This window comes from Tetrahymena thermophila (genome assembly GCF_000189635.1).
Source record: "Tetrahymena thermophila SB210 genomic scaffold scf_8254563, whole genome shotgun sequence".
Taxonomy (NCBI): Eukaryota; Ciliophora; class Oligohymenophorea; order Hymenostomatida; family Tetrahymenidae; genus Tetrahymena; species Tetrahymena thermophila.
This window is the reverse complement of record NW_002476334.1, coordinates 234334-254691: the sequence shown is the minus strand read 5'-3', so window position 1 is coordinate 254691 and position 20358 is coordinate 234334. Positions and strand designations below refer to the sequence as shown.

Sequence of the window (20358 nt, the reverse complement as noted above, 5' to 3'; positions counted from 1 at the left end):
TATATATATTTTATAAGGGGTCATAAAATTCATTTAAATTAAGCATTAAATTGAATAAAAATTTTTTTTTTCGTATTTTATAACACTACAACTTATTCGTATTATAATAATTGCTTATTTATAACAGTATTTTAACAAACATTTTCATAAAAAATATTAATTCGAAATTTAATGAAAATTTTTTATAAAAAACTACAAAAATAAATGAATTAATTTGAATTGAACAAACAATTAAAAATGAATTGATACATTCATTCATTTTAACTTATTTTTAAAACGATAAAGATTTATTTTTTATTGAATAAGTAAAAAATTTATTTTTAAACCAATAAATTAAATTAATCACTAAAAACTCATAAAAAATTAGCAAGAGTAGAAATTCAATAATAAATAAACAACCTTTTGTGTTAATTTGAGAATTAAAAAAGAAAAATTTTAATTTATTTACCTAATAGGTTTGTTAGAAATTAACTAAATAAATAAATAAACTAATAAAATAAATAACACTAACATAAAAAAGTATAAAATAATATAAATTTTAAAAAGAAATATGTTAACATTAATAATTTTAATTCATTCATATTATTCTTTATGGCATAAACTATCAATTTTAAAAGAAAATAAATATAAAAAGCATGAATTAATGAGAAAAATTTTTAGTTTCAAATATAATATAGGCTATTTATTAACTCGTTATTTGCAACGCCTTCAAGAGTTTCACTAGTAAATTTAGCTAATTTTTCTGCATACTTCATGACAGCAGGTACCCTAATAGGTCCTTACCAATTATAGTAATTAAAAGTTTGGAAATAAGTTAATTACCAAAATTAATCTTCTTTCAAGTTAGTATTGTTAAATAGGCATGTATATTTAGTTGGTGTACAGACTCCTGAGTTACAATTTTAAGCAGCCATGAAAAATTCAAAATTATTCTGAGTTAATTCAGAAGCTACAATAGTACCTGAGGGTGGATTTGAAATTTGTACTCTTTCATTATATAACTGTTGATAGAATTTCTCACTTATTTTCCTATTAACTTAGAAAAATGCAAAGCGGGGACTGTAACCTTGTTTAAAGTTGATGAATCCATTTTGAATTGCTTAAATTTCTAGTTAGTGACTATACTAAATTTAGCCTTCGCCTAAACCTTATCTGTAAATTATAATTTCTTCAGGAACAGTTTTTGTATTCTTGCTATAAGCTTCTATAGCACTTGATATAATTTTAGAGAGGGTTGGTAGTTTGATATCATTGCCATTCCTAAAATCAACTTGAGAGTAGAATTTATTGAAGTCTTTATTAATAGAAGCTACCACTCCAATGACTTATTAATTCCTGATTTTTTTCATACTAGTTTCAATGCCAACAATCATAGTATTCTGATTAATTCCAACTGGAGTTTCTACTGACCAAATGCGCTTTCCGAGTTTGGATGCAATTTGCAAAGCAATTTTAGAGGCTACACTTTTACCATTTTTTTGCAAGGCTCTCGGTGTTACATGCTGTGATTCTATTCCTACACCACCTTCAGAAGAAAAGAATTTCTTCATTTCGCGGTAAAGGGAGGGATTTTTTTCAGCGTTGCTGAAAGTCACAATGAATTAAGGAACTCCATTCTTTCTAAAATCTTTGTCTAACAACCTAATCCAGTTTTTAGGATTAAAATCCTCTGGTGCGAAAAATTGCGGTTTATCATTGACATTAATTTGATATGCTTGTGACGCATTCTTAAGAAGGTCTATAAACTTATAAACTTCTTTTTCATCATTTTTATGATGGATAATAGCCCAATCTTTAAATTAAACTTAATCTTAAGTAGGTGCTCTTGTTTCGAAGTTTCCTCCATGCTCAGGAATGAAAGACTTTCCACCAAAAGTTATTTTAGGTGCTTTAAGTTAAATAGCATCAATTTTATTATCAGTGTGACTAATTCTGATTCCACTTTTAATTGTTTTGCGACCAAACAATTAGCAATATTAGACGCTTTTTGAGTATTTTTATTCAGGAGTAAGCTTAGTATGAGTAGCTATTTCCTTCATAGCATTTTTATTTTTTCTTTGTTCATCAGTGAGTCCTGTCATATAGCATAATTCAGGTATCAAAAATATCTCCTAAATTTTTAGAATATTTGTGTCAGCTTCCCTGTACTTTATTTTACTTACAAGTAATGGTTGTTACATATCTCTAATTTCAATTTGATAGTTTTGAAAGTAGTACTCTGCGTAACTAATTTATAAGTTTGTTTTTCTATACAAGAAAGTTGATCTAGGATTCTTACTATAATCTACCCTGTCAATTATATATGTCCGATAATTATTATATTTAGTAAGTACTGACTATCCTTCTATATCATGTCTTGCAGTTAAGTATTATTGGGCTGTTTCTTTTCTTAAAATTCTACAAAGATAATCACTATTGAGATATAAACCTTATTAAGTAGGACTTACCTTGAAAGTGATACCTTTATATACTTCAAGGGTTGAGGTATTATTTTAATTTTTGATGACCACATCTGCTCTAGATTATAAGTCAAAGAATTAAGAGTTCCTTCCTATTTATTTGAATCCTTCTTAGTCTATGATATTTTTTAGGATAACGTTTAATACTTAAGTTACTTTATTACCCTTCTTATAATTTGGAGTAGTCTTATCCTTGTTTTATGCAGATTCTTCATTTACTTCAAAGAGTTTTGTAAATGTTAGTGAAAGTGAATAAGTTTAATCATCGACCCTTACTGATTCTAAACTAACTGAATCTAAGGCATTTTAATCAAGACGCTTCAAAGAGTATAAAGATTTTCCAGAAAAGCTAAACCTGCCTATGATCTTTTATATGCTTAGACGAGCTTATTTAAAAATTTTTTATCTTAGATTGCTGTTATCTTCTGCGATGCTAGGATCAAATTTAACATCATATTAATAGCACATAAGGTTTCTATCATTAACTTAATTGTCTTCTGAGTCTGAATTTTCAGGATCATGGATTGACATGCTAAACATATTAGTAAGTAGTCTGATATTATTACTAATTTTAGCAATTGTAGAAGAAGAGGATTTGTTAGGTCTTTTTGGTAACTAAGTTATCATTTTTTGATTTTTTATTTTTTGATTTTTTTTTTTTTATTTTTGATTCATAAAAAATCAGATTTTGGTAAAATTTTTAAAAATGAGTCTCATTATTTTGTAAAAAAAATAAATAATAAAATAATTGGTTGTTTTAAATATTTATTTCTGAAATAAATTATTATAATCAAATAATGCTCATTTATTTTTTTTAAAAATGATAAGAAAGCGCTCAACATTTTTTCTATTTTTAAGTCAACAATTTTAGTTTTTTATAAAATAAACTACAAAAATTTAATTCTATTAAATACTGATGTATCAATAAATAAAATTGTTTATAAGCTGTCATAATTTTTAAAAAATTTTTTTAGAGCTTTTTTTCAAACATTTTTATTTAATTTTTCAAAGTAATTTATCAGAAACACACTTTTTGTATTTTTCATATTTAGAAAAATTAATTATATTAAAATTAACTAAAATAATATTTTTTGTATTTATGTTTTTATGAATAAATACAAGAAAAAGTTTTTTAAACATTGGTAATCGCCATATTATTTTAATTCTAAATTTTAATTTATCAATAAAAGGTTCAGTATTTTTTTATATATTAAAATAATTTTAGTGATAATAATATATTTTATTCGATAGCTAATGATGCAAACTGAATTTTAGTAAATCATAGCTTGGTATTCACAATACTTTTTGCTTATTTTGGTTTTGAGTATTACTTCTTTTATAAAAAAGCTTGCATATGCCATCTTAATAATTGTATTTCTACTAAGTAAATAAGAATATTTTCATAATTTAGACAATTTATCTGTAATACGTAAATATAATAAAGGTTAAAATAAAATTAAGATATTATATTTAAGATAAGAATATTTATTATTCCTGTTTTATACAAAACTAACTCAATCTTTCTTATTTTTTTTAGAGCTGACAGTTCTTTGAGTTTTATCAAAGTTATCATAATAATTTTCACCACTTCTATTTTCAATTGCACAAATATTAAATGACCATCTTTCTTGAGCTACTATATTCTTATAAGCAACAACTAAGTGATAGAGAGGAAGGATAATCCAAACAGGGTTGAAGAAAACAAAGCATATCCAGAAGAGTAAAATATTTGAAGTAGAGAATGTGAAACAACTAAAAATTATATTTTTTAAATAAAATAAATTTAATATTTTAAGAATAAATAAAATATTTATTAATTTTTAATGAAATTCAGAAATAAATGAAGGTTTTTAATAATTAAAAAAGCCTTTTAATAGACTCAGTTTATTATTAATTTATTTTTTTATTTTAACTTAAAGAATTCAAAATATTGTATTTTAAAAGTTAAAACCCTTAACACTCTTTAATCAAAATACTGTATATGAAAATTTTATTACCTTTCTTCAGGGCAAACATTAACAAAATTGTTCATATATTCATCATAGACGAAAACGTAGGTAAATACAAGCTAAAGGAATGAAGATAAAATGGAGAAAATATCTCTCTTTAAACCTCTACTGCTTAAGAAAAGTCTAGCAGTGTAGAGACAAAGAGGTCCATGCAAGAATAATTCGCAGAAAGAAATAGCTCTGACAGCGTTTTCCTTAACCTTGTATCTAAACAAAAGAAATATTTATAATTAACTATGAATGAAAATTTAAAAGCAATATTATTACCTATTATCCATCAAAGAGTAAACTCTAAGTAAAGGATCACATTAATGAAGGGCTCCAACAAAACCATCCCAAGTGATGTGGATAATAGCTCCATTGAATAAGAACCAATAAAAAGCGAATTTTTCATATGCAGTCATTTTAACCTATTGCTTTACTACAATGGTAACGAATATGAGCATTAATGGCAATAAGTGAAGCTTGATAACTTCAAATATTTCTTCAAAATGATCTTCAATATTAATTCCCATGATTCTATTTACTTTTACTTGACCTATATATTAAATTGATTTATTTTCTTTACCTTTAATTTCTTTAAAAGCTTAAACAAAACCAAATTCAAATATAAATTATTTTTATTTAGAACAAATCTTGAGACCACGTATCTTTTTCATCACAAATACTGAAACATATAAATATTATTCAATGCATCTTTTCTAACCAATATTATTCAAAGTTAACTTATCTAGATTATCATTTTAAAAACTAAACCCAAACTCAGAAAATTCTGAATGAAAGCTGAAATTAAAAAATAATTTATTTTGAAATTAAATTATTTTTTTTAAGAATTAATTTTTTGAATAAAACTGAAATTTGTTTTTTTTCAAGATATTTTTGATAGAATAGAAATTTTTAAAATATAAGTTTGATTTTTGATTATTATTAATGTGTATTTAATTTTCATACTAGTAGCATTCCTAAATTGTATTTATTATTGTTAAAAAATAATCGAGAATACATCAAAGCTATTATATATTTCCTTCTATTTTATTTAATATTCTTTTGATTGAAAAAAATTTATGATAACTTTTTACATTCAACTGAAAGATTGGTTAAAATATTAAATCATCATTAAAACAAAAAAAATTAATTAATTAGTAAAGTTAGGAGTTATTAATTAAAAAAAAATCTTAAGAAAAAAGTGCAAAATGAATAGACCTAATAATATTTAAAAAGCTAAATCATTAGCCTTAAAATATAATTAAAAAGTTTAAGTTTAGGATGAAGATTATGATGAAGAAGATTACGATATTGGTCCTCCTAAAGCTGTTACTGAAAAATCAAAAAGACAACCCATCAATGTCTTTGATAAAATCAATAAACTCTTTGATGACCCTACAATCAAAAATTTAAAAGATTTTGACCATGACGATTTTTTGAATAAAGAAAATGATGAGGATGATAGTCTACCACAAATTTAAGGGAAGACTAAATCCAAGTCTATGCAGTCAGGAAAATAAGTTTTAGAAAAAGCTAAGCAGTTAGTAATCAATAATATAATTTTACTTATTGAGTTTATATCTATTTGGAAGATATTTATTTAAAGTATAAGCAATTAATAATTTAAATGTTTTAGGAAACTAAAAATAAAGAATTAATGTGAAATTAGATGGATTTTTATTGAAATTTTAATTATTTATTTTAACATAGCTTGAGAAGAATAAAGATGAAATTCCTGTGATGAAAGAAAAAGCAAAAAAGAAAAAAGTTACAATTTAATAAAAGCAATCTAAAGAAAACACATTTGTAACAGGATTAGGGTTATACTAAGAAAAAAATGAGGAAGAAGAAGAGGAAAAACCAGAAATAAAAGAATAAGAAAAAAAAGAAGAAGATGATGATGACGAAAACGATGATGAATAATATGAAGATTTTGATGAAAATGAATATTTAAAAAAGCTTTAAGCAGAAGAATTAGATGACTTAGAAGAATTAAGAAGGATGATAGCTAAAACAAAAAAGGAAATATAAGGCTATGCAGGAGAGGTTTATCAGCTTAAAAACTCTATTAGCGATTTAAATTTAGGGTATAGGGGAGTTGGATATGGAGTTGACGAGGATCTTTTCAGTGAAATGGACAGAGAATTTAATCGTTTTATGCCTGGTGGTGATACTAATAAATTATTTGATAATTTTGATAACAAACTACGTAGTTCATAACCTATTTTAAGCACTGCAAAAAAAGGAGTTAAAAAGAATACTTTTATGAGTGGTACAACTTCGACCAATAGTAATTCAATTTCAGGGTCTACAAGTTAATCTGGAATTAGAAAACCACCAATTGTTCGTTAACCCGTCCTTGAAAAAGCATATGGTACCTCTAAAATGCCAGAGTTACTACCTATATCAAATACTAAAAAATCAATGAGAGAGACCTTTTATTGAAAACTATTAGTTAAATATAATTAATTCATTTCTATATACAATAATTAAAAATATTAAAAATAAATGACATAATACACTCAGCTTAATTAAAATAGATCAAATAAATTTGCAACTTATGCAAAAAAACCTATAAAAATAAATACACTAACAGTCTTTTCATTAACTTAAAATATTTAATATAAAAAATAGATATTAACTATTTAAGTATTTAAAGAATAAATAAGAAATTAATCTTAAATCAATTTATTACTAAGTAATATTTTATGAAAGTGGATGTATATTTTCATTTAAAAGTCTTAAAATATAAAAATATATTAATTTATAATTATTATCATTAATAAGATAGTTCTCTTTATTTAGTTTTTTTTGATTTAAAAAAGTAATTTATTGAATATTTTGTGAAATTTAAAGATTATTTTGTTATATTTTAATCTATTAAATAAATACCTTAAAATATTTAATTAAAAAATAAATATTAAATAATAAATATGAAATTAATCTAATCATGGTGGATGTATATTTTGATTTAAAAGTTTTAAAATATAAAAAAATATTAATATAATAATTATTTATCATTAATAAGATAATTCACTTTATATAGTTTTTGTTTGATTTAAAAGATGTAATTTATTGAATTTTTGTGAAATTTAAAGATTATTTTGTTATATTTTAAACTTTTTAAAATAAAAATGTATATTAATTATTTAAGTTATTAAAGAATAAATATGAAATTGATTTAATCCCAATTTATTACTAAGTAATGTTTTATGATGGTTTATGTGTAATTTCATTTAAAAGTCTTAAAATATAAAAATATATTAATTTATAATTATTATCATTAATAAGATAGTTCACTTTATTTAGTTTTTTTTTATTAAAAAAGTAATTTTTTGAATCATTTGTGAAATTTAAAGATTATTTTGTTATATTCTAAGCTATTTAACAAAGATAGGTAATAATTACAATTGCAGTAGCTTTTTATGATAATATACATTTTCGTTTAAATAAAATTAAAAAAAAATTTATTATTATATTTTGAAATTATTTTTATAATATTTATAATTTTATTTTACAATTACTTATTTACTTGATAAATAACTAAGACAAAAATGTTTTGTTAAATACTTATATGATTAAGTTTATTTTAATAATAAAAATTTATGATTTTTAATCAATTAAACAAATTAATAATTTAGTTTTTATTTATTTAAAAGATGAGATTTAATTATATCGAATGAACCTTAAATATTATTTACATATTGACCAAGTTATAAATATTAGAAAATTTAGCAAAAATTAATCTTTTCAATTTAAACCAAAAAAAATACTCATAATTTTATTCACTGCAGAGTTTTCACTCTTATATTTTATTGTCTCTTTCTACCTTCACTTTATGTTCTTACTTTAAACAGGTTTGGGCGAAGTTAAAAATTTTAATTAATGTACTGTTTTTCAAGATTTCTTTATATTTTAAAGGATTAAGCAATGTCTCCATTATTTACATTTATTGGAGTGTTTATACCAATCATTTTTACTTAATCTGATATTTTGTTACTCTTTTCATTGAAACCAGATAGCATATTTTCAGGAGAGTTTTAGTTATAATATATTTTTAGGAGATTATCATTTCTATTGCACTTTTATTTTATAGGAGTTTTAGCATTTCTTTTTTACAATTAAATCTTGTTTTTTTCAAAGAATTCATTTGGATCTGACTGTTTATTTACATATACATTAGTCGCATCTTTTATTTTATAGTTGGTCTTTGCAGAAGGTGTTTTGCTACTTTAGTTTGACACTATGTTAGATAAATCTATTTGTTTAGGAGTCTGAAATTTCTTAGTGTTTTGCTAGAAATTAAACCTATTTCTATCTTTACATGTAGAATTTATATTTTCTATAAAATTATTATCTTATAAACTGTAAACTAAATGGCTCTTTTCATTCTAAATGGGGATTAGAGCTTTTACAGGACTTTGAAATGTTTATTTTGTTGCTGTAGTATTGGTTGAGGTCCCATTGGTAAATTGCATAGTTGTTACTTGTGAAGAATTTTTAGAAACATTTCTATCATTTCCATTAGAAATTTAAAATCCGCTTGCATATGAACTTTAAAAATCCCTGCTAGTAGACTAATTATTTGAGTGAAAATTACCAACTGTCATATTTGGTTAATTTAGGTTGCTTGAGATTTTGTTCTGAATATTTTTGATTTTATTGTTTGATGAAGGAAGTCTTTAATTGACATAATTACTTAAACTGTTAGTCATGTTGAAATCAAGATTTATTTTTATATTGTTTAAATCCATTTCATATAATTTACTCTTTCCTTTTTTTGTTTTCTAAGCAAAAGTGAAATCATTCATTTCCTCTGCTTTTGAGGGAGAGTTGAGCCTATTATTAATAATTGAATTTATTAATTAACTTATGCATATAATTTTTTAAAAAAATTTACTCATATTTAGTGTCTTCCTAGTGAATGGTGCTTAATTTTTGTAGTTCTTTTATATTTTCTTATATCCTAGCATTTGATGATTGATTTTTGAGGTTTTAAGTATTGTTAAGACTGCTAGAAGTTTCTGATTCAGAGTATTCTGTTAAGCATTTCTATTGTTTATTTTATGGTTTGGTATGTTTGCCATTCCGTATTGAAATCAATTAATTATTAATATCTCTAATCAAATGGGATGTGTCGTTTGATGAAGAACTTATTGAGGTTGGTGGAATTTTATTTTATATTGATCTTATAATGGTTGAAGCATCTCTTTATACTTCAGCATCTAGCTTAGGTTCTATTTCTATCAACTGAGGTGTTCTTTATTACTATTACTAAAGTTACTAATTTATAAATAATTAAAAGTTAGACCCATCTTCTGTCTGCTATTCTGGCATAATATAACCGCCTGCAGTAGATTTTAGAAGTTTGATTTATTTATTTGTTGTACTTTGAGGAGTATGAGCTGTATTCTCTCTTAATATAAAAGTAGAGTCTTCTTTTGAATAGTAAGAAGAAAATCCTTTAGAATTCTATTAAGGGATATCGTAGCTTTTTCTGTTTATTGAGCTCTTCAGTCTTCTCTTAATATTTTTATCATACTGTGATTTAAAGTTGCTAAGATACTAATCGAAAGAGGGTAGTGACTAATCTACCTATGCATTTGTCATTTTAAAATAATCAGTAATAGTTTCTTTAGTATTCTACGAATTGATATACTAGTGGACATTATTTTAACTCTTATCCTAATTACTACTTTGATTTAAGCTTCTTTTTTATCTCTTTTATCTAGAATTCTAACCTAATGATTTTTTTAGGTTCTTCAAAGTCTTAGAATTCAAAAATTCTTAAATTTACTACTTTTCAATCAATCTACCTCCATTATCAAGCATCTGCTAACTATCTTAATTAGTCAAATTCTCACTACTTTCTTGAATTTTATAATTTTGATTGTTTAAAATCAGAGATGGGTTACTTTAGTGTATATCTTATTGCTAATTATTATTTCGTTATTTATAATCTATGTTATTTTAAAAACCTTTGTGAAAAGAGGCAGAAACAGATGTAATTCCTGCGAAAGTATCTTTTTAATTCTTAGTAAATTTTTAACTTGCTGAAAATTAATCTGGATAATTTGCTAAAGCATGATGCTATTATTATTATTTATGTAAGCTTTTTGGTGTGAAAGAATAATTAGAAATCTAATAAACGCATTCGTCTTCATTACCTATCAAATTATTATAATAAAGATATTGTATTTATTTTTATTGCTTGCTTAAAAAAATGTAATTTTACCTTATTCCTTGTAAAATGAAATATTTGAGAGAGGTTTTGTATTATTTTAATCTGTTAATTCAACACAACTTTACTTTGGCGTTCCTTTTAATATACTTACCTCCTAAAGCTAAACAGAAGATTCTTAATTAGATTTCATTAGAGCCTAAAGTTAGGTTTACCTTTTTTGATCGTTAGACAAATAAATTTTGCTGTTATTATCATTAATCTGAAGGGAAGGTCCCAGAATGATTTGTTTAGCTGCAATTTTCCTATCTTGGACAGGATTTAAGTTCTGTATAAAAGTGTTATCTTAGAATTCATGTAATATTTTAGGTTTACTTGGGACATTTTCTTTATAATTGTATCCAAGTATAGCGCTATTCTACTTACTTGTAAGCTAATTTTACGATGAATAACTATCATCTATATTTTATTTTGATATAACAACTTAGCTAAAGGCACATGATTTTTACTACTCTTCTAAAATTACTGACATTTAAGTATTTCCTATTTTTTTATCAAACCCATTATTGCTAAAAGATTGCATTATTTGCTACTGTTTGTTAGGAGATCCATTTAGAGAAAACTCTTTAATTGTATAATGAGAAAACTGAGTTTAATTATTTACAGCAGCCTCTGAATCGCTAATAATTTAATGGCTCATCTAAGAATTAGGTGAGATGTCTAAATTACTAAAATTGATTAATATTCAAATCTAATTATTTTAAAAAATTATTTTTATGATAAAAATTACTTTCTTTAGTTGCTGAATTGAGGTGATTCATATAATTCATCACCAATCATATTTCAATAAGCTAATAAGTTTAATTAATTTATGCAAATATATTCTTTGGTAAAGAATTATGCAAATAGTTAATCAATGCTAAATAGTAATCAATCACTAATTAAAATACCAAAAAAAACAAAAATTTCATATAAACCAGCTTACTTTTTCCTTAAAACTAATAAATATCATTTATACAATTAAAAATGTTTATGTAAAATTAAATATAATTCTAAGAATTAAACATCTGCAATTATCATAAATAAAAGTAATTACCATCAAAATATTTGTATTTAATTTTTTAATGAATAAAATAAAAATATAAATAAAATTGTTGGTTTATTTTAAAAAATTATATTGTCAAATTTTTTTAGTTTTTTTATGCAACATGAATATTTTTAAATATATATTTATTTATATATAAAGTTATATAATGTTTTAAGAAGTTTAATAGAGTATAATATAAAGTAGACTAATTAATTATCAGAAGGGATTTTAAAAATTTATTTTTTCTTGGCTTTTAACCTCAATTCAATCTTAGCAAAAACAAGATTGGAGTAACAAAGGGGAAGAAGAGCCTTAATATTGAGAAAAATACCCCTAAGCCAATATTATCTCCGAAAACAGATTTACCAGCAAATTAAAGAATTTTTTTAGAGAAAAGCGAACTCACCATGCCAAATCTACTTCCTGATTAAATTGATTCTACAAGACATGTTAAACCTAAGAAATCTGTTATGTCCTTCATAAAATTTTTGCGAAATTTTTTTATTTTATAGACCGCCTGTTTTCCTAATGCCTCAAAAAAGGAGTTCTTTTCATATATTATTTCAAAAACAGGAGTTGTATGAAGGCATTAAGACATATAAAGTTTTTATTTTCGATCAGTAATTATTCTGTTGTTTAAAAGTATGCAAATAATTTTTTTGACTTTTGTTTTAACAAATTCATTTAATTCAGGGTATTCAAAATCATCTTTTGTTTTTTAAAATTAATCTCCATATAAATGCTTTATAACGAAGTCTACTTCTATTTCGCTCAAATTCTTAGGTACAAATATCGAATCTCTGAAATCAACATCATACTAGTCTTCTTTATTCAAATAAATCTCAAAATCATCAACGAGCTTGACTTCTTCAAAATTTGCCAAAATTTCATCTTTCTTTTGCTTTTGTTTTTTGGTCATAAATTCAACTTTGATCTCATAGCAATTCTCTTTATCAATATATTATTTATTTCCCATTTTTTTATCAATACAAACTACTTTCTAAAAATTCTTCTCTATTATATTAATTAATTATTAATTATTTTTTTTTTAGATTTTGGAGTTAGCTCTATTAATTCTATGCATTATCTTATTCTTCAAAAACTCATAGTTTTCTATTTTAGAATTGAAATTTCTTAATTTTGCAATTTTTAGAGTATTTAATTCTAAAACAATCAAACATGAATACATACATACATGCATTCGTACACAAAAACACATTTTAGAAATAGCACAAATATTATTTAATAAGATTGTTTCTACTAATGTTGATGTAAATATATTTTAGAATATTAAAAATGTGATAAAAATACATTTTAGAATATTATAAATATTGATAAAAATATAGTTTTTGAATTTAATAAAATAAAACGACATACTTTTTATAAATATTATCTTAAATTAATTGCTTGAAAATATAGATTATTAAATAAATAAATACATATAAATTGCTTCATTAGTAAGTTTATACATATCTTTTGATGTTAGAATCAGGAAACCCTTCACTTTTAGCTTCATCTATTTTTTAAGTAACTGTAGAGATTCTATGTCTAGAAGGTATATTATTAGAATCTGTCATGGAGACTTCTACGATTCTTTCATTTTCTATTTCCTTTGAAAGAAGTTTGCCATATTTTTACATGTGAATTTTATGATAATTTTAAGTAATATGAGAGGATTTAGGACATGCTGATCTTAAGTGTTCGTCAGATTTTATAACACCGTAGTTTGGGTTATTTTTACCTTTTTCTGAAGATAAATTGATTTAGTATTTACCATTCTAGCTTTATTGAGAAGGAGCTTTCTGATTAGTTCCTGCATCTATATTATCGGTGTCTATTGAAAGCTTTGCTCTTTACGTTGTTTAAGTCCTCACAGTACACAATAAGTTTTCGCGGAATGTAGATGGTATGATAGTCAAAGAATTAAAATCTTTTTCTTAGGGATTAACGATCAGCTATTAGCTATTCCCTGTTTTTCTATTTTACTTTTAGCAGGAATTGGTTTAGTCTCCATCAAATGTGGCAGTACCTGATTTTTAATATTTAGAATTCTTAAATATTGTAGTAGCTTAAATGGCTGATTTCAAATTAACTAATGTTATTTATTAATTCGATTAATCTTGTGAATTGATGCATAATTAGGTTTCTGGTTTTTTATTGTTTTATAAGATAGTTAAATTAGTGAATATTTCTATTTATAAAGAATTTTATTTTTAATCTATTTAACATGGTCCTATATATTTTATAATTTTATTGATTTATTGGTAAATCCATTTATTGATTATTTAGTTATCTGTATAATTAAGGTTATAATTATTTTCTTTTGTATAGTTTTCAAAACAAAATACAATTGATTCATACAATTTTTACTTTTTTTTGACAATATGACATTTAATTATTTTTTATATGTCATCGTTAGAATCTTTCATATCTTTAAGATCTTATTGAATTTCGATTGCAGATATTTCGCATTTATTATTAATTGTCAAACAGTTATCTTCATTTGATTGCATTTAGTTACTAAATGCACTTTTTTAATTTTAGTTAACTATAATGTTTATTTTATCTTGATTTTCTTATTTTTTATAATTACTTTAATTGTTATTTTTAGATATATATATGTTGCTGTTTGGAGAATTATCATAGTTAATTACACTATTACTATTAGGGTTTATATTTTTATTTGTGTTTAAGTTTATGTATTTTTCACTATTTGGGTAGTATGAATTGTTTGCATTTCCTTAAAACTAGTTATTTGTATTTAAAGGAATGTTTATATTTGTAGAAAATTAATTATTAGGATTATTACTCTGAGTATTCATAATAATCGCGTTATTTATTTGGGCCTGACTATTAAAATTTAAGTTATTAGCACTATTTGCAAGATTTAAAGCTGTATTACTGCTCACAATATTAGGTAAAGTAACAATATTTTCATAAAAGCTGTTTAGCCTAGGCCTAGGAGAATTATTAGCTTCTGATTATGGATTTATTGATGCTATCATATTTTAATTGAATTATTGCATTGAGAAAATATTAGTAAAATCCATTTATTCTTGTTGGCTGTTATTGTTTTAGGTGCTATTCAAATTCTTTTTGAGGCTATTATTGTATATCTCAGCTGAAGTAAAGAAACAAGTTAGAACGTATGAAACGAGATGAAAATCTTAAACAATTTCCTCTTCTTTTAATTATTCATTTTCAAATGTTACCTCAACATTCGGAAAATACTCTTGAATGTACTTCTATATTTAAGATAATTTAAAATTTTCAGCTTTAGCGAGTAGCTTAAAAGATTAATTTATTGATTGGTAGTATGAAAGTAATTAATTTCTTATTATGATACACATCTTTTTTGACCACTATAAATTATTTTTAATGATGTATGACATTTGTTTCTAAATTTTTTATTGAATATCGCTGAAAAAAAAATTATGAATTTATGATTGCTTTGTTTACTGCTTTTCAAAATATTTATTTTATTTCCTCATTTTAAGGTCTTCAATTAATAATAAGATAGAAGGTTATTCTATGAAGGTTGGAATTATCTTTACAGAGTAATATCTAGTCTCGTTACTTTAATCTTAGATCACATAGCAATTCAATTATTCTGATTTAGTTAAATCATCTCTGAAAATATTTTACTAATCTAATTGTGTCATCTTTTGGGTATCTTATTTAACAAAATCTTTTTCGAATTACTTTTATTCCTCTTAATTGCAATCGTTTAAAATATCTTCTTAATCCTCTTTAAAGATGTAAGTTTTTTTTTAGAAGAAGTTGTTATACTTGTGGATGTAAACAAACTTCTACAAAAGAAACTAAAATAAGTCACATGATACAGTTCTTGGTCTTCCTTTAAAGCTATTGTCTTTTCTCGAATAATTTGAGTTAGCAAAAGAGGATATTTACTACTTTATTTTAAATTGCTGAAAAATTTCTTTTAACTCATTTATTTTTGGGCCAAACGTCTTTAGCATATTTCTTCCAGCTACATTCATATCTTTTTAAACAATTAAATAAATAAATAAGTAAGTAATCATTTTTTAATAATTAACAAGCTAATTGACATTCTAAGTTATTCTTAAAATTGTTTTGTAATAAATATGGAATTTGTGGAATTAATTTAATAAATGCAAAATTAAATTTTTGTTGGAATAATTTTTGAAATGCTTTGTCCAAGCTATTATAGATAATAATTAAGGAAATCAAAAAGAAAAAGAAAGAGAGAAGAAAAAAATAGAATATATTAAATAGATCAAACTTAAAAATTACCTTAGACTGAAATTTGATGAGTAATAAAATCAAATGAAGTAACGAATAAAGCAATGGGCATTACTTTATGAATAACAGTCCCAATTTATTTTTATTTTTGCTTAAATATAAAAAGAGATCTTAAACCTCGAGAGTGGATGTATCTATAGATGATATAAACACATCCTAGAGACAAGAAATTGAGAACATACCTATCATAGGATTATAAGAAATATATAGAAATAATCTATCCTATTATTATACCTAGAGTTTCTGTAACAAAAGACTCATAGCTAAGGATATAGAATAATCCCATTTACTTTTTTATTTGTTAAATTATAAATTATTAGGTTATAGTTAAGTTGCTTAAAAAAGAATAAATTAATTAATTAATTAATTAGTTAGTTAATTATTTAATTAATTAATGGGTCTATAATTTTTATTTTTAAAATAGCGATTTTTACCTATCCATTTAGGAATATACGGTGCTTATTATCTGTACTTTCACTAAGCATCGATAGAGAAATACTTGCATAGACAACAATAATAATACATAAAATTTTGACATATTGGTTTGGTAGATAATACAATAGTGCCATTACGATCAAAGAAAGAAAGATGTTTATAAGAGGTAAATACGAGAAATCAACGCAAAGTAAAACTATGCTTGATATCACAACATGCAGCTATAGCCATAGATACTATGATTACCTCTAATAAATAATTCAATAAATTTTAAATACTTTAAAGCTCAATTATGCAACGAATGAAAAGTTTTTTTCTAAAGTACTGATAAATATTTCTACTATTTATTTGACATTTTATAAAATAAAATGTTGCATATTTGAGATGAAATAATATTTTACGAGCTTGGTATTTTTTTAAACAAATTAGTTTTCTAACTTTTAATTATAAAATTTAAGTGTGAACTAGTTGAATCCCTTTTTCTTATCTCTTGGGATTTAATCGCTTTCCTATTCATCTTTTTTCTGAGAATCTTTGGTTTCTTTTTAATTGCTCATTATTAACTTATAAATGAATATTTTGCACAATCAATTTGTTTATTAAAAGTAATTATCTTATTATTTTTAAAAGGTGGTTATTAAATTAAATGTAAATTTAATCAGCTGCAACAAAAATAATGTTTTGCAGATTATTTGTTATTAGTTAATATATTTTTTTTCAAGGCAATTAATTAAATTAAACTTATTTTTTTAAGCAGAAAAACTTTTATTACAATTTAATCTTCACACTTAATGTTCAACTTTATAAAATAAAAAAATTGTAAGCAATATCAATATTTATTTTCAAGAGCTAAATATCTCTTTTTTATACCATTTGTTACTTTTAAATGTGTTATTTCCCCCTTAATTTTGTAGATGATTCATTTTAGCTAAATTTGATTGCTAAAATTTTTCATATATTTAAAATAAATAAGCTCTCTATTCTATTTTTATCCATTTTAGAAGAGAAAAACCAATAGAAATCCAGAATTCTTAAGAAAGATAGCATTTATCAGAATAGTTTCGTATCAATTCTTAAATATTCGCAAAAATTATTTATCTATTTTTGTATTTGCATCCCAAAATTGTATTAGACGCCACGAATGCCTTTATTTTGGCGTATTATATCAGATCAGTGTAATTGGCTATTTGTTAAATTAAGACCTTTATTAGTATTTTACTAGTAAAGCTTTTTTTTATTTTAATTAATCATTTCTTTACAAACACAAGTTCCAGAAATTAGTGTTTTTAGAAAATCACTGAACCTTAAATTTAATAAAATGAAATTATTTTTTTATTATTTTTATTGATTTTCTATAAATTTATACCTGATAAAATGTTAAAATTAAAACAAAAAATAAATTTATTTCACTAATTTATTAATTAAAAAAATAAAATTATCTCCTAAAAAGTGTCTTAATTTTTTCTATTAATTTTTTTAAAGAGGCTTTTCTTATTTTTTAATAAAAATATCTTTTGCACATAAATAAATTCACAATAATTTTTTTTCACTAAAATTTTATACAAAAATGGTCAAAGATATTTTAAAAAGCTAAAAGTTCAGTAAACTTTTTTAAGTATTTTCAATAAATAAAAAGAATTTAAAAATAAATCAGCTTTAATAAATCATAATATTTCCAGTATCTAAGATGTAGAATCACTTGTTAATTTAACAAAGTAACCTTTGGTGAGAATAGCTTTAACCATATCTACATCTGAAAAGTAAGTATACAACAAGCTTGAATAAGCAATCAAAAGTATAGAAAAGGAGTTAATAGCTAAATTAAGCATAGTCATAAGGTAAAAATTAAACACTTATCTGCTTTTTTATTTAATACGCATATAAAAGAAATAAAGGTATAGTTGATGCTGATCTAGCAGTCATAGGAGAAGTATTAAAATCATTTAAGGATACTAAAGATATCTTTATCTAACTTGAGTAAATATAAGTAAAAATGAATAATTAAAAATATAAATTATATACAAAAGTCATAATAACTTCGGTTTAGACGGATTTAAAGCTCTATCAACTGGAATTTAGAGTTTAGAGGAAGTAGAAAAGTTAGAATTAGATTTATTGTAATTTCCTTAAATTATTTTTATCAAGCCGTTCTTACTTATTTTTATTTAATAGTCAAACAAACTTGAGTAATGAAGGAGTAGAATAAATTTCTAAAGCAATTAATCACTGCTAAAAAATAATAAATTTAAATTTAAATTTAGGGTAATATATATTATTATTAATTCATTAAATTTATTAATATAATAATTTATAGCAAGAACGACATAACAAAACAAGGAGTTAAATATATATAAGAATAATTCAAAGATATCAAAAGTATTACCAATTTTACCATTGATTTATTGTAAAGCTATTTTTTTATATCATCATGTTATTTTATTAAAAGATTTTTTAAAGCAATAACAAGATAGGTAATGAAGGAGCATAACATCTTAGTAAATTAATAGAAAGGTTTTGTGACTTAGAATATCTTTCCTTTTAACTAAAGTAATTTAATTGATATTATAAACAGGATGAATAAAGTTAAAATAAAAATATAAATAGCCGTACTGAAATTGAATGCAAAGGAGTAAATTATTTTACAGTAGGAATTAAACACATAGCAAATCTACAAACCTTAATCTTAAATTTAAAGTAAATTATAAAAATTAATTTGTAGTATTTGTTGTTAAATTAAACAAAAATTACTTTAGTGATAACAAAGTGCAAGGGGAAGGAGTGAAATGCTTAGTTGAGTTCTTAAAATCATACAGCAGTTTGAAAAACTTATCCTTACTATTGAAGTATGATTTAATATAAATCAAACAAAAATATTTTATTCATTTTTTTAAAAAGCAACAACTAACTAGGCTAAGAAAATATTATTAATTTATGCAAAGGGTTTTCTTATGCTGTCTAGCTTGAACATTTGCATCTTTATTTAAAGTAGAGTTAAATTTATTATAAAATTTTTAATAAAAATTTAAAAAATAAATACTAAGCAATAATGGAATTATGCAAGATGGAGCAACTTCAATATCTGATGCTATTAAAAAGCTCGAATTATTAAAAACTGTTTCAATATCATTACAGTACTTCATTATTAAATTTAAATCTTTAGCTCAATTTAATAAAAAAAGGAAAAATAACATAGGAAATGTAGGAGTGAACGAAATTATTGGAGGAATTTAGTGTTTAAATCATGTCTCTTACCTAAATCTCAATTTTAGGTAAATAAATATAATTATATTTTTATTAAAATTTTATTTAGTTAAAATAGGCTTAGTGATATGAAGGCAAAGAAAATGTTAGAGAAATCAATCACCAAAATTCCCTCTATTTTTTACAAAAAATTAAGGATATGAATATAATAATTTGTTTGAATATGTTTGCTTTCAAGCAATTTAGAAATCTATTTTAAATTATTTCAAGTATAAGTAAGTAAATAAAAAAATAATTATGTGCTTAATTGTATGTTTAAAAGTGTAAAAAAAAAATAAAAATAATAATTAAGAAAAGCAAGTTAAAAACGAACTCTTTAATTAATTCAAAAGAACTACTTTCATGTGCTCATTTAATAAAAAGTAAAGTTTTTTTGAAAAATTATGATTTTTTAAAGCAATTAATTTAACTATTTTTATTGGTTGAGTCAAAATGTAAATGTTTTTATTTTATCTTAGAAGAGTGCTCAATAAAATATTTACTATAATTAAAAAAGATATTAAAGTTACTAATAAAACTCTACACTTCATCCATTTTAATCCTTTAATAGATTTTATTTATTAAATAATATTATAAAATATGTTTATCAATAAATAAGTTTAGTATTATCATAAATCATTCAATACCTATTTATTTTTAATAAAATGATAAGTTTGA

The 20358-nt window shown here is 23.0% G+C and overlaps 7 protein-coding genes across 7 annotated transcripts; 2 read left to right on the top strand and 5 right to left on the bottom strand. All coding sequences in view use genetic code 6, as the record gives it.

Annotated features, from left to right (window-relative positions):
* Positions 1–662: 662 nt before the first annotated feature.
* On the bottom strand, positions 663–3086 carry TTHERM_00600450 (piwi-like Twi9p protein; the record flags this gene model as incomplete). The annotated part of the gene is made up of 1 exon (XM_001032516.1): positions 663–3086. One exon carries the CDS (start codon positions 3084–3086, stop codon positions 663–665), a length of 2424 nt encoding a protein of 807 aa, XP_001032516.1.
* Positions 3087–3973: 887 nt separating this feature from the next.
* On the bottom strand, positions 3974–5127 carry TTHERM_00600440 (emopamil-binding protein; the record flags this gene model as incomplete). The annotated part of the gene is made up of 3 exons (XM_001032515.3): positions 3974–4211; positions 4457–4675; positions 4736–5127. The coding sequence occupies 3 exons, from the start codon at positions 5125–5127 to the stop codon at positions 3974–3976; spliced, it is 849 nt and encodes a 282-aa protein (XP_001032515.2).
* A 534-nt stretch (positions 5128–5661) lies between these two features.
* TTHERM_00600430 (hypothetical protein) lies at positions 5662–6898 on the top strand (the record flags this gene model as incomplete). The annotated part of the gene is made up of 2 exons (XM_001032514.1): positions 5662–5997; positions 6164–6898. 2 exons carry the CDS (start codon positions 5662–5664, stop codon positions 6896–6898), a joined length of 1071 nt encoding a protein of 356 aa, XP_001032514.1.
* A 1340-nt stretch (positions 6899–8238) lies between these two features.
* TTHERM_00600420 (hypothetical protein) lies at positions 8239–11474 on the bottom strand (the record flags this gene model as incomplete). The annotated part of the gene is made up of 4 exons (XM_001032513.3): positions 8239–9292; positions 9354–10620; positions 10689–11362; positions 11425–11474. 4 exons carry the CDS (start codon positions 11472–11474, stop codon positions 8239–8241), a joined length of 3045 nt encoding a protein of 1014 aa, XP_001032513.2.
* A 506-nt stretch (positions 11475–11980) lies between these two features.
* Positions 11981–12697, bottom strand: TTHERM_00600410 (transmembrane protein, putative; the record flags this gene model as incomplete). The annotated part of the gene is made up of 1 exon (XM_001032512.2): positions 11981–12697. One exon carries the CDS (start codon positions 12695–12697, stop codon positions 11981–11983), a length of 717 nt encoding a protein of 238 aa, XP_001032512.2.
* A 475-nt stretch (positions 12698–13172) lies between these two features.
* Positions 13173–16997, bottom strand: TTHERM_00600400 (transmembrane protein, putative; the record flags this gene model as incomplete). The annotated part of the gene is made up of 4 exons (XM_001032511.2): positions 13173–15724; positions 15997–16294; positions 16440–16688; positions 16842–16997. The coding sequence occupies 4 exons, from the start codon at positions 16995–16997 to the stop codon at positions 13173–13175; spliced, it is 3255 nt and encodes a 1084-aa protein (XP_001032511.2).
* Positions 16998–18007: 1010 nt separating this feature from the next.
* Positions 18008–19844, top strand: TTHERM_00600380 (kinase domain protein; the record flags this gene model as incomplete). Its single annotated transcript, XM_001032509.2, has 13 exons — positions 18008–18041; positions 18095–18278; positions 18328–18417; positions 18468–18557; positions 18613–18702; positions 18755–18844; positions 18898–18987; positions 19045–19134; positions 19194–19283; positions 19336–19425; positions 19482–19571; positions 19620–19709; positions 19751–19844. The coding sequence occupies 13 exons, from the start codon at positions 18008–18010 to the stop codon at positions 19842–19844; spliced, it is 1212 nt and encodes a 403-aa protein (XP_001032509.2).
* Positions 19845–20358: the final 514 nt, after the last annotated feature.